Raw genomic sequence first — 13,464 nt, 5'->3', positions numbered from 1 at the left:
AAGCTCAAGGACAGGGTAGTGGCAAGGAGCACTGACGAACTCAGAGTTCGTGCATGAGCCATATCCTAGAGCAAGCCGTCAGGAACGCTTCATTTTTCTGGTACGTAGATGTGTGGAGACTGAGTTGTGATTTCTCGTGGTTGCGCATATGTTGCATATATATATAGAAGGCTGGAGGAAGTACGTGTAAAAAATCAGGGGGTGTTTTGTGACACTTGCTTAAAAATAAGCAAAGGAAACCAAACACCCCCTGATTTTTTACACGTACTTCCTCCAGCCTTCTATATATATATGCAACATATGCGCAACCACGAGAAATCACAACTCAGTCTCCACACATCTACGTACCAGAAAAATGAAGCGTTCCTGACGGCTTGCTCTAGGATATGGCTCATGCACGAACTCTGAGTTCGTCAGTGCTCCTTGCCACTACCCTGTCCTTGAGCTTCCTCGTTGTTGCCTTATCGCTTGATACAGCACCACCTAGTAATGATCTCCAGACCCTCCTTTGCCTGAAGGTCCATCTCTGTGACTCTGCCGGGCAGCTAGCCTCGTGGAAGAATGACTCTCTTCAGTTTTGCAGTTGGGATGGTGTTAGATGCAGCAAGAGGCACACATCTCGCGTTGTTGCTCTGGACCTCGAGTCGTTTGAGCTCAACGGCCAAATACCTACTTGTATTGCCAATCTCACTTTCCTCACAAGAATCCACTTCCCAAATAACCAACTTACTGGTCCAATTCCTCCTGAGCTTGGCCAACTAAATAGGCTGCAGTACCTTAATCTCAGTTCGAACAAACTCAGTGGTGTGATTCCCGACACACTGTCTTCCTGTTCTCGCCTCCAAATCATCGATCTTGGGGGTAATTCCCTGCAAGGAGTGATTCCTCCAAACCTGAGCCAATGCTTAAATCTTGAGAACCTCGTCTTGCAGCATAACAGCCTCAGTGGAGATATCCCAGAAGGCCTGGGGATGCTCCATAATCTTTCAATTTTGCGTCTTGCTGGAAATAGTCTGACGGGAAAAGTTCCTCTTTCACTTGGATGCAAATCTTCTCTTAGCGTTGTTGTGCTTACAAACAATAGCCTCACCGGACCAATCCCATCTTGCCTACATAACAGTTCATCGCTTCAAGTGCTGGACTTAATAAACAATCATCTTGATGGAGAGATTCCATATGCTCTGCTAAATAGCAGATCACTGAAAACATTAGGCCTTGGGGTGAACAAATTTGTGGGGTCAATACCTGCTCTCTCGCACACTGACTCTCCCTTGGAGCATCTCATTTTGACATCAAATGATCTTTCAGGTGCCATACCTTCTTCATTGGGGAATTTATCTTCCCTTATCAGGCTTATGCTTGCATACAACAATTTTCAAGGAAGCATCCCGGCGAGTATAGGTAAAATTCCGAACCTACAAGCACTGGACCTGACTTACAACTATTTGTCAGGAACTGTCCCAACCTCCCTTTACAATATGTCAGCTTTGACATACCTTGGCATCGGCGCAAATAACCTTCAGGGGGAAATTCCACACAACATTGGCTTCACCCTTCCAAGCATCAAAAAGATGATTTTTCTAGAGAACCAATTCCGTGGTAAAATCCCTGTTTCACTAGCGAATGCAACTAACCTTATGGTGATTGACTTACGGTATAATTCATTCCATGGAATTATTCCTTCTTTGGGTTCGCTTCCCAACTTAGTAGAATTAAATCTAGGCATGAATCAGCTTGAAGCTGGAGATTGGTCTTTCCTTTCCTCACTAGCCAATTGCACACAGTTGGTCAAATTATCTTTATCAGGAAACAAAATCCAAGGAGCATTGCCAGGTTCCATTGGTGGTCTTGCAAACAGCTTAAAGGTTTTGCTGTTGGCAGGAAATAATATATCTGGGAAAATACCATCCGAGATAGGATACCTTACAAACGTTACGCTTCTTTACCTGGATAAAAATCAGTTCACCGGAAGCCTCCCAGACACACTCGGAAATCTTTCTAGGTTAGTTGGACTAAGCTTATCGCAGAACAAACTTTCTGGGCGAATTCCAGTCTCAATCGGTACTCTAAGTCAATTAAACGAGCTCTATTTACAGGAAAACAATTTTAGTGGCCCGATCCCAGAAGCTATAGGATACTGCAAAAATTTAGAAATGATGAACCTCTCGTGCAACAGCCTTGATGGTCAGATACCAAAGATGCTTCTTACTCTTTCCTCCCTTGCTAGAGGCATGGATTTGTCCCACAACCAACTCTCTGGACAAATACCACTTGAGATTGGTGGCTTGATCAATCTCGGACTGCTCAACATCTCCAATAACCTGTTGTCTGGACAAATTCCCTCCACCCTAGGCCAGTGTGTCCACTTGGAGTCCCTTCACATGGAAGGGAACCATCTTGAAGGAAAAATCCCAGAGTCTTTCACGGAACTGAGAGGCATTATCGAGCTAGATCTGTCTCGAAATAATCTGTCTGGAGCAATACCTGAATGGTTTGAGACCTTCAGCTCGTTGAAGCTTCTCAATTTGTCCTTCAACAACCTCGAAGGTTCATTACCCACTGGTGGGATATTTCATAATAAAAGCACGGTGTACATTCAGGGGAACAAGAAGTTATGTGGGAGCACTCCATTGCTAAAATTGCCACTTTGTGATGCAAATGCCTCCAGAGGAAATCATACTTCCAAAATTCTGAAGGTACTAGGATTGAGTGTTCTTTCTTTGCTCCTATTATCATGCTTAGCGGTCATACTATTGATGAAGAAGAAGAAAGTCAAACAAGTAGCTCACTCATCCTGCAAGGAATTCAAAAGGGTCTCATATACTGATTTAGTCAAAGCAACAAATGGTTTCTCCCCATCCAACTTGGTTGGTTCAGGAAAATCTGGATCAGTGTACAGAGCTAGATTTGAGTTTGAAGAACGTACAGTTGCTATCAAGGTTTTCAAACTTGATCAACTTGGCGCACCAAAGAGCTTCCTTGCTGAGTGTGAGGCATTAAGGAGCACTCGTCATCGGAACCTTGTAAAGGTGATTACTACATGCTCAACATTTGATCCATCAGGAAATGAGTTCAAAGCTCTTATTCTTGAATATATGCCTAATGGTAGCCTAGAAAGCTGGCTCTATCCTGAGCTGAACAAGTACGGATTTAAAAGCTCACTGAGTTTGGACTTAAGAATAACAATAGCAATGGATATAGCTTCTGCTTTGGATTATCTACACAACCATTGCATGCCCGCTGTGGCCCATTGTGATTTGAAGCCCAGCAATGTCCTTCTTGATGATGCCATGGGTGCACATCTTGCTGACTTCGGGTTAGCTAAGTTTCTTCACAGTTTCAGTCATCCGTGCCATCAAAGTTCTACAAGCTTACTAGGACCAAGAGGATCAATCGGATACATTGCACCGGGTGAGAATTTTTTGTTAAAATACTAGAAATTTTAAATATTATGACAGTTCCTGTCTACATTCATGTTTTACTTTTCCACTATTTAATACTATATTCTATGGTTTTTTCCAGTATTAAGAGATAAAATTATTTGATCAATTACACATAATATTACAGAGTACGGATTCGGGAGCAAACTCTCAACTGAAGGTGATGTCTACAGCTACGGAATTATCATCTTAGAAATGCTCACAGGGAAACGCCCAACGGATGAGATCTTTACTGATGGTTTGAACCTTCACAAATTTGTGGAAAATGCATTTCCTCAAAAGATTACTGAAGTTCTAGATCCTTGCATCGTTCCAAGTTCTGAAGATGGCGATGTGTACTACAATTTGGATCATGGAAATAATGCAAAAGATGGCGTGGAGAGCTGCATTGTGCATCTTGTTAAACTCGGGCTCTCGTGCTCTTCGCAGGTACCAAAAGATCGACCAACAATGCAGGATGTTTATGCTGAAGTCATCACCATCAAAGAAGCATTTGCAGTGCTACATGGTTGAGCAAAAGTTCTGCGGTTAACGTAGGTCAACAAGACAACAAGATTGTAGTAGCTAAGGCTATCAACATCACTGCTTATGAGTTCTGCAACAAGAAGCAACAAACAACAGTTTTTACTCAACCATGTAGCGCTGATTATTTTCTTTAGGACTAATTAACAAATACGGTTTCATTAGATCCTGGACAATTCAGGACACTCAATAATTTTTGGAATATTACCATTTTTTTTGTAAATTCATGTAATTTCAAAATTATGAGCTTAAGTTCATATATATGTTTTCCAAGGTGGCATGTACCCAATTTGCTCCCGACAACTACTTGACATGTCACTATGTCAGTCCAAATTGTTTGCCACCTTTGGCCTATCATGCAATTGTCTATGTACCATATTCCCCTACATGGCCATACATGTACTCTTGAAACTCTTGAAGACCACAAGTCACAAAGCAAGCACCTTCATCTAACACGAACATAATGACACAAACTACATGGATTATGAAACTATATCATTGTTTTTGAATTATAACACAAACTATAAGGTCATCATGTAAGCTTAAAAATTGAAACAAAGTATATCATTGTTTTTGAATTATGAAACTTAAATTGTCACAAACTATTTTCTTTTTTATATTATCATAAATTATAAACTTTTTAGATGGTGTTACATGCAATAATATAGTTCTCTGTTTATTTTGCCCGTACTAGGCCGAATTGGAGAAACGGCCCAGCCCAACAACACCTCATGCCTCTACGTACCCTACTCATTCCGCCCACTCGCCCCGCATCACGCCGCCCCCGATCCATTCTGGATCGCACCGCCCCCTCACCCCGCATCGCGCCGCCCCCGACCCGACCAACCAGCCGCCGACGCCGGCGCGGCGGCGGCGGCCACGGAGACCACGCCGCTGAAGCTGCACCCGTCCTTCCAGCGCGCCGCTACAAGAAGCTCCCACGCGCCGGCCACGGAGACTCACGCCGCCCCCCGGACCGCGCGCCGCTACAAGAAGCTTGCGCGCGCCGGCCACGGAGACTCATCCGCCGCGCCTGCTGCTGCTCCTACGCCGCCGTCCTCCTCCTGCTCCTCCTCGCCGCCGCCTTTGCCGGCGCCGTCTACCTCATCTTCCGCCCCTGCGCGCCCACCTTCTCCGTCGCCTCCCGCATCGCGCCGCCCCCTCGCCCCGCATCGCTCGCCTGGGAGCCTGACCCCAAGCAACAGCAGTAGGTCTGCTGCCGGCGCCAACCAGGCAGACGACTTCAGCCGGCTTCGCGCCAGCGTCCAGGACTCCACGGGCAAGGACCCTTCCCAGCTCGCCTCCCTCCTGTGTGTTATCCCCTCCCCGGACAAGGACAAGGTCATGATGCTTAATGTGTGTTTCGTGAATTCTTTGTTTGCAGACTTGTTAAATAGGGCTATCTATACAGTAGGTCAAATAGGATCAAGTTTTGCCAATTCCGAATTCAAGTACGAAAACTAAGAAATTGGCACTTTTAACACAAGGAAAAGGGAGCCCACATATAAAATTGAAAGCGTGTTGGTGCTTGGGAAAGATACTGGTACCTTTAGACTAGGGTCAATAATTCATTAACATTTCGATATTTTCCTGGCTTAAGGCTTTCAACGCAATATTGTCTTATGCTTTAGCCAAGTATAACTCTAAAATCTGTTTGCGATAATGAGCATGTAACACACTGAATAGCAGTACACTTAAATTGTAGGAACTAAAACTGAAGATAACTTTTTAAATTGTAAGAGTCGAACTAGATCTCAGGGGATCCCTTCATAGTCTGCTCCTCATTGAAGACCGAGTTCACCAGTATAGCTGCAAGCTTAGATCTGAACTCATGAATAAGGTTCTGTGTAAAGCCTTTTTGTAGTCTGTAACCATTCCAGTGCTCCATGTACTTGAGCATGAATAGGCCGGATGATATCCTGTCATCCTGTTGTGGTAATCCACCGAGCATGTCGATGTCCCAAGTCTTGACATTAAAATCCTTCCACCGATGGTAGTCCTCCTCCTCGTCGTTTTGAATGATCTCCAAATAACAATGCAAGCCTTCAACCTATTTCATATAATGTTATTTCATAATGTGCAATCAAAATTGAACAATACAAAGCATACTTAAACCTCACCATATTCCTGACTTGTTGCACTATTTTTGCAACGAATTGTTTGTCGGAGTTCAATACTTGTACAGTTCGCAAATAAGCGTTCACTACCACCAAGAACCGGTGTGTCTGCACACGCATTGGGAGAAATACCTACAAATGTTGTAGTCAGTATTGAACGCATGAAAGTATTGACTAGCAGTTAAGTAAATATGTCCTACCATTTCATGACTGACGTATTTAAATGCAACTGCGCGCCTATGCATTGTTTCTTCTTCACATAGCTCAGCCTCATGTCTCTGTGTGTACTGGAACCTTGCAGGCATGTGCGTGTTCTCCAGGTAAACATTGGTGAACATCCGTTTGTCGTCCGAGATCTTCCCCCGCATGTCATGTATGCGTGCATCTACTATCTGCATGAACAACAAGGTACTTAAATGACACTCCACTTCACATCTTAATGTTGGTATCTTAAACAACAAGTAAATGAACAATGTTTAAGGACAGACCTTGTCATCTAAACATTTGTTGAAAGAGTCGTAGTCATACTTTATAGTCAAAGTGTGAATCTCCTTTCTTGTTAATACAATACCCTTTATTTTGATAATGATATCGTCATCGTTGCCTCTGTTTATATTCATAACTTGAAGAAATTCATCCATGAAACAGCTGAACTCTGCAATCACATCATCACATAGTATCAGTTACCGATATGAATTAATGTCAAATGTTAGATTGGAAACACTTCATATTACCTTTCTTTACATCAGGTTTATCCGACTCGCCTTGCCTCCTTTTTGTGCAATCATAAGGACCTGGTTTAGTATCATGATCATAGAACTTACTTACTTTTTCATCAATTGGCCTAGGTGCCTCTCCGGCTGTGCTTGAAATCAGTCGCCCTTGTGCTACATTCTGTTGTGCCAATCCAAATTCGTTGATCTGCTCTTCAGGCTACAAGGTTGTGAGTAGGCAAGTCAAACTCACATGTAGGATTCAAAATTCATCAGTACGTACCTGGTTGTAGCACTTAATGTCAATAAGTAAACGTTGAATTGTGTGAAAGGCGCTAGTAATTTCTTTTACTTGCTGACAGATTGAATCCTGTGCAGTTTTTAGGTAGTTGTAGTCTCTGCATTCCCTGGTATCCATGGCATGTAATTTGGCCATTATGTCACCATAAGCCTTTGACACCTATAAAATTGTGATTAATTAAATCATAACGGTTTAAAATATGATGACGGCAACAAAAAGAGCAGAAAAAAATTGTACTGGCTTCCTTCCTATCTTGGGTGGATAGGTGAATGGGTCCTCAGTAAAGCTAACGATAGGGTCTTCATAATCTGATTCGCCATCAGTGTTATTCTCCAAGTGATCATTATAGATGGTCTGTACCCCATTGTTTTCCTAGGATGAATGGATCTGATTAAAAAATTAGGACTCTATACAATTTTTCCATGTCATGTTGTATTGATAAACTGATCATAAACTGTATTGTTGCAGGCAGGATTGAACTTACTGGATAGGATGGCGCAGGTGTAATTGGATCAAGTCGCGCAGGTGGGGCATGCTCCTTGTGTTGTGCGTCAGGTGTATGTTTCTGCTCCATGTTGAGGAGATGGAGGCGTGAGACAAATTCCCAGATGGGGGTCATTTATTTATATAGGAATTTGTACTGTATGGATATCCGGATATCTCCTACCAATTTGAATCTGTTATCTTTACGTGTCAATTCTGTCTTCGAGATTATGGATAGAGTTAGTTTTCAAATTGAATATTGTATTGCACATATGAATTCTCTATCTGTTAAGGTTGGTGGTGAGATTAGGATTACGAGCAGCTCAGAAGGATGGTCCAAATCGGTAGGCTTTTTGCATTTCGCAGGTACTAGTTTCGTTAAATTCGTTATATATAAAAATATGAAATAATTCAATAGTATGAAATGAACTCACCATTTAACTTGAATACATATGCTTTGCAAAAACAAATTGCGCTTACATGAGGAGGCCGGGCTTTACATTACTCCTCTCTTTCTATTCTGAAAGTACAAGCAGCAATCATACAAGGAAAGGTAGGAAGGAGGCAGGAAAACAAGGCAAAGGTGGTGAAGTAGACGCAGGAGGTCAACAACATCTCCACTAAAATAATTTACAACAGACCGGCTCATGCATGTATCTATGTCAGCATCCAGTAATCCCCTGAACCAAACAAAAGCTCAATCATTGCTCGAGATACCAATCTGTAGACCTCCCATTGACGCTCTGATGCTGACTGTCTCCCAATTTCAGCCTGAAATGAACAAGAGGACAGTGGACATTTAATTTTCATCCATCACATTCCCGGATGTGAGGACAGTGGAGGTTGATCCCAGAGCATTAACACTAGCCTGAAGTCCACTTGTGGAAATTGTGAGGCTAACAGCATCTGATCCAAAGTTTACAACCTGCACAACACAGGAGCTTTCCGAGATTATTTACGACATTTTGCTCCTCCAGATAGTAGCTACTAGCTAGGATGGATGTGATAGATTTTACTTGCCTTTACTCTTAGGAAGCTGTTCTCTGAATCCTGCCAAGTAATTGCAGATGCTGCGAGCGAACCAGAGTAGCTAGAACTGACTGTAATTGGATGAATCATAGCACCGCTGGACTCACGGAACAGCGTCTGCATCCAGTAACTAGGAGTTCCATAATGTTGCCACGAGTTGAAGACGATAGCATCTGGGTTCCATCTGACAGTTTTATTCAAACGCAATTTACCTCAGTGTTAGATGAAAGGAGAACAGAAGCAAATAAAGCATCAAACCATGGATACTAACGTTCTGTCGTTGTCATTTACAAACAGTGGAGTGTAACTTGCCATATGAACAATGTCACTGCAAAGAACCAACAAAAGGTCAAATAACTCACAGTGAAAGCTTTCTTAGCAGTGAAGCTAGAGCAGATGGAAGTCCATCAGGTCATGGTGACTAAAGTAAAAGGACAAATCTAAAATTTATCCATGGCAACTCAGGTCTGGTCATCATGGAACCAACAATTTCAGTAATGGAAAAAGCACCTGTTCATCTCCAGCCCGGTAAGGAAAGCAGCTTCTGCCAATGAAGCAAGAAGACTTCCTCTACCCGCATCACTTCTCCAAACAGCGTACTCACTCACAAAAGCCTGCATTTGAATCATATTCAGAAATATGTTTGCTGTCTGAACAGGACATGGCGATGCCAATAGGCATGAAGGATGAAGTCAATGAAGTTCTTGAACATGAAAATAACATCCACACATGGCAGTACTCACGACTATGGCTCCACATATATATTTCTTATAGTCCTTTAGAATTAGAATGCACCTAAGAATTTGCAACCTTGTTAGGATGTCCTGAATCAATGTAAATGACAGGTCATGAAAGAGTTATTTCACAAAAATCTACCTTGTAAAAATTGAGACTTACCTTCAGTCCACTACGAGATGTTCTGTCAAAGGTGTTCCTCATGTTAAACAAAGTTTTAGAATCGGTATAGACCTAGAAAAAGAAGCGATATTGAAATTTAAGAGAAGTAAAATTGACCTTGACAATGAATTATTAAACAGAACACAGGAAACAAGACACAGGAGAAAAAAGAGATAAATAGACTTGGCAACAGGAACTTTACATGGAAGTCGTATAAATCAGCAGGATGATCAAGTGGTCTAGATGAACCATCACAGTTTGAAATCATTTGAATATCTGGATAGGCCTGCCTTATAGCATTGTAGAACTTGAGGTAATTACCTGTTCAACAGAAATAGAGAATATCATGACATGCTAAAAGTATGTTTCATCAATAAAAAAGATTGTAGGTGAAGTATTTCCCTTGTCAACTACCACTGGGAATCATGTTCAACTTTTTCTGTGCTGGTAAAAGGACATTGGGATTCAGGAAGCCCTTGTGCACAAGACCATTTTGACTTAAACTCCACAAAGGATGCAACATATATGTAGTTGATAAATTTACCGCGGTAAAATTTTTTCCCACAATCTTCATTTCCAATTGCAACATATTTCACTGGGAATGGTTCAGGGTGCCCCATTGCAGCACGAACAGAGCCCCATGTTGAATCTGCACTCCCCCTTGCAAATTCTAGACTGTCCAATACATCCTGTAGGAAAAAAAGACATTTCCATATCAATTAAGCTACAATCATGAGTATTAAAACTACCTAAGTTTATAGGAGATATAAGGTATCTTATTGAGCTAGCCACTATTCATGTAAAACGAAGAAGTTAATGCATAGACAATCTTCGTAAATGCGAATATACAACTCAAGCCAAGCATCGTATCTGCATGTGAACTGCCTGAATAAAACGTAAAGGATGAAGCCCATCACAATGTCCTTTTCAGCATTCAAGAATAAGTGAATAACTTTAGATTATCCAAACTCATCATATGCAATTATTCTCATTGTGATCTGAGCAATAAATTTTTCATTTTGAGCAATAAAGAAAAACAAGATTGTCCAAGATTTTAGGCGAACAACACAAAAAGTAAGAGGACTTCTTCCCAAACACCTGCGTGCCTGATGGCATAAATAAAAAACTTAACTATCTAACCTGCACATTTTCAAACAGGTCCCCAGAATTCATGGCTTGCCTTCCACCTCTTGTTGGATCGCAGAGCACCTTTCGAAACAATCTTCACCGGATCAAGTACTTTGGTGCCACCTGGCTGGTTGACTGCTGAGAAATGAGCCGGCAAAGGCCCAAATGTCGTTTCCTCTTCCATCCCTTGCTCCTGCGTGTCTTCTTTCAAAATATCATCAAGTAACTTCATTACCCTCTCCGTCTCACCTTGGCTCCTAGAAACTTTGAATAAAGCACGATTGCCCTTTGAGCGAAGGGAATGGTAACGATCCATTTGTTTAGTCCAAACATGCGTGTTGGTACGCATCTCCGTTGGGAAAGCACTCTTCGTATTCATAGTCCACCTCACGAAAACACAACAAGAAGGGATGCTCTCTATACGAGAATACTTCATGACACAGAAAGTATGCGCACATGGAATTCCTTCCCGCTCCAGCTTCCGGCAATGGCATCTAGCATCAACCAACGATGACCCCAAAGGTACAAGTCACGTGAAACCAACGCTTGTTGTTGCCTTGCAATGAAACCTCATACCTCAAACACCCATTCTGCAATGTCACCTCTGTCACCGACCAATTACTTGATTTTCTTATCTGGAAGCTCACTTTCTGAAAAATAGTTGGTGTGAAGATCTGCGCGGCACTTTTCTCAAGAACATCAGCAGAAATCTTAGTGAATGGGATAGAACATAGAGCCTTCGCATCAAGCTCAATCTCATTCCGACGAATGCGTGATAGGCAAAACTCATAATGCTCCATTAAATCAACCAAGGACATCTTTCGGTCTAAATGGTTGTGAAGCCTTGAGTTCAGACTCTCGCTCCTCTGATTGTTTTGCATGCCCAAGAAATGTCTCCCTCTTGTGAACGTGGCAGCCCACTTCCTTCTAGTTTGTACATCCTATTTACCCATAGGTTATCTTCTTTGATATTATGGGTACCTCTAAACTCTCTCCAAAGCCTATCAAATTCACCCTCCTCCATTGCATGGTATATGAACTTCCTGAAATCCTTGAGCTTCGAACCACGGAACCGTTTCAGCATGTTCTGCTCTATGTGCCAACTCCACAATCTGTGATCTGCATCAGGCATGACAATCTCAATAGCTGTCATCATCGATGCGTCCCCATCAGTGATTAAGGATTTTGGATGCTTCTGGTGCATCGCCTCCAGTAAAGCCTCGAGGAGCCACACATATGACAAGATAGTTTCATCCGATAAAATACCGCAGCCAAAGACAACTGTGCTTCAATGATGGTTAACTCCTATAAAAGGGACAAACGGAAGATTGTACCAGTTCACTCGGTAAGTGCTGTCGAATACAACGACGTCTCTGAAAACACCATAGTCTATCTGCGACTATGCATCCGACCAAAATAGATTCTTCAACCTGCCTTGTGCATCCACACTAAATGTGAAAAAGAACTCCGGATCTTTCTCTTGCATCTAACGCATATGATTCAACACAAATTCTACATCACTTCCTTCAACCTTTCCCTTCTTGTACCTTGAAAAGAAATTGTACAAGTCCTGCGAAAGAAATCCAGTCTCCCCTGGACCACCGTGGCTGGCCTCCATTACATCCATGATCTGAAAGGGACGCAGCCCACCTAGTCCCAGCTCTACTGCCTCTGCTTTCTGAGGATCATTAAGCCCTCGATGAGATTGCAAAATAAAAACATGCTCTGGTTTTGCAAGGGCATGTGTATGGACATCCACAAAGTCCTTCACATACCAGATGCCAATACTTTCACTCCACTCCACATCAAGCCTAGCTGTGCATCCACAACGGGTGAGGGCACGTGGCTGTCTTTTTTGATCCATCCTTTCAAAGTACTTAACAGATCTATATCCTTCACAGGAGCACATGAGTCTTCTCCATATCACCTCTTGGGTACCTGTCTTGTACCTAACTCTGCCCTTTCTGATACTGAACCCTTTATGGTATGCATAATCATTGTAAAACTCATAGAAATCTTCCTCCCTCGTGAAAGTCTGATCTACAATACACTTATATTCTTTAGTTTCCTCCAGGCTAACGTACCCTCCTGTCTCCATTACAGTAACCTGCAACAAAAAAAATTACAGGTATTACAACCATTTCAAAGAATACCTTCGTATCAACATAGGACGGAACTGAAGTTCTTCATCCCAACATAACTAACAAAGCTTACCACATCTGCAATTGCAGGTTAATATTAACATAATCTGCAGCAATTAGCTAAGCAATACACCATCTGACCTAACCATTGCTGGAAATGATGGCCTTTGTGGTGGTAACCCTCAACTGAAATTGCCACACTGCTCTAACCACTCCAGGAATAAACCATTGCAAAAACTTGCCATAATAGTTGCCATATGCAGTGGTTGTGTTTTTGTTGCATTTTAGAATTTGCACTGTCTTCATTATACAGAAAGAATAAAAAAATAAAAGCAAACCAACAAAGGTCAGTCATTGGTGAACAACACATGAGGGTATCTTATGCTGAATTGGCCCACGCAACTAATGGTTTTTCATTTGATAACCTCATTGGGGCTGGGAGCTTTAGTCCAGTTGTGGTTCCATTTCCTACAGCTCTCTAATCTCTTCTAATAAAAGTTTGCAGTGCTAGGTTTTATGTAAGTTAAAGCTTTGTTGCTATTTCTCTCGCTTAAATAAGTACAAGTTCGATGAAACTCAGTTTTCTAGAGTAGGCCGATAAATAGCTGAAACTTGTAAATTCCTAATAAGGGAAAAAGAAATAAGCTATTTCACACTTATTCGTAAATAAATATAACAAAGAATTTCATAGTC

The 13,464-nt window shown here is 42.0% G+C and overlaps 3 protein-coding genes across 3 annotated transcripts; 1 reads left to right on the top strand and 2 right to left on the bottom strand.

Annotated features, from left to right (window-relative positions):
* The first annotated feature begins 339 nt into the window (after positions 1-339).
* On the top strand, positions 340-4,159 carry LOC101773938 (probable LRR receptor-like serine/threonine-protein kinase At3g47570). The gene is made up of 2 exons (XM_004967161.2): positions 340-3,411; positions 3,568-4,159. The coding sequence occupies exons 1-2, from the start codon at positions 387-389 to the stop codon at positions 3,951-3,953; spliced, it is 3,411 nt and encodes a 1,136-aa protein (XP_004967218.1). The 5' UTR covers positions 340-386; the 3' UTR covers positions 3,954-4,159.
* A 4,216-nt stretch (positions 4,160-8,375) lies between these two features.
* Positions 8,376-11,834, bottom strand: LOC101773114 (alpha-L-arabinofuranosidase 1). Its single transcript, XM_004967160.1, has 8 exons — positions 11,580-11,834; positions 10,047-10,191; positions 9,705-9,823; positions 9,503-9,574; positions 9,116-9,219; positions 8,877-8,933; positions 8,597-8,789; positions 8,376-8,501 (listed from the first exon to the last, which is right to left on the bottom strand). Exons 1-8 carry the CDS (start codon positions 11,832-11,834, stop codon positions 8,376-8,378), a joined length of 1,071 nt encoding a protein of 356 aa, XP_004967217.1.
* Positions 11,835-12,116: 282 nt separating this feature from the next.
* On the bottom strand, positions 12,117-12,920 carry LOC105914242 (protein FAR1-RELATED SEQUENCE 5). The gene is made up of 3 exons (XM_012845313.1): positions 12,905-12,920; positions 12,845-12,849; positions 12,117-12,737 (listed from the first exon to the last, which is right to left on the bottom strand). Exons 1-3 carry the CDS (start codon positions 12,918-12,920, stop codon positions 12,117-12,119), a joined length of 642 nt encoding a protein of 213 aa, XP_012700767.1.
* Positions 12,921-13,464: the final 544 nt, after the last annotated feature.

Source organism: Setaria italica, chromosome IV (assembly GCF_000263155.2).
Source record: "Setaria italica strain Yugu1 chromosome IV, Setaria_italica_v2.0, whole genome shotgun sequence".
Classification (NCBI taxonomy): Eukaryota; Viridiplantae; Streptophyta; class Magnoliopsida; order Poales; family Poaceae; genus Setaria; species Setaria italica.
The sequence above is the reverse complement of the archived record's forward strand: the minus strand, read 5'-3'. Positions and strand labels throughout refer to the sequence as shown.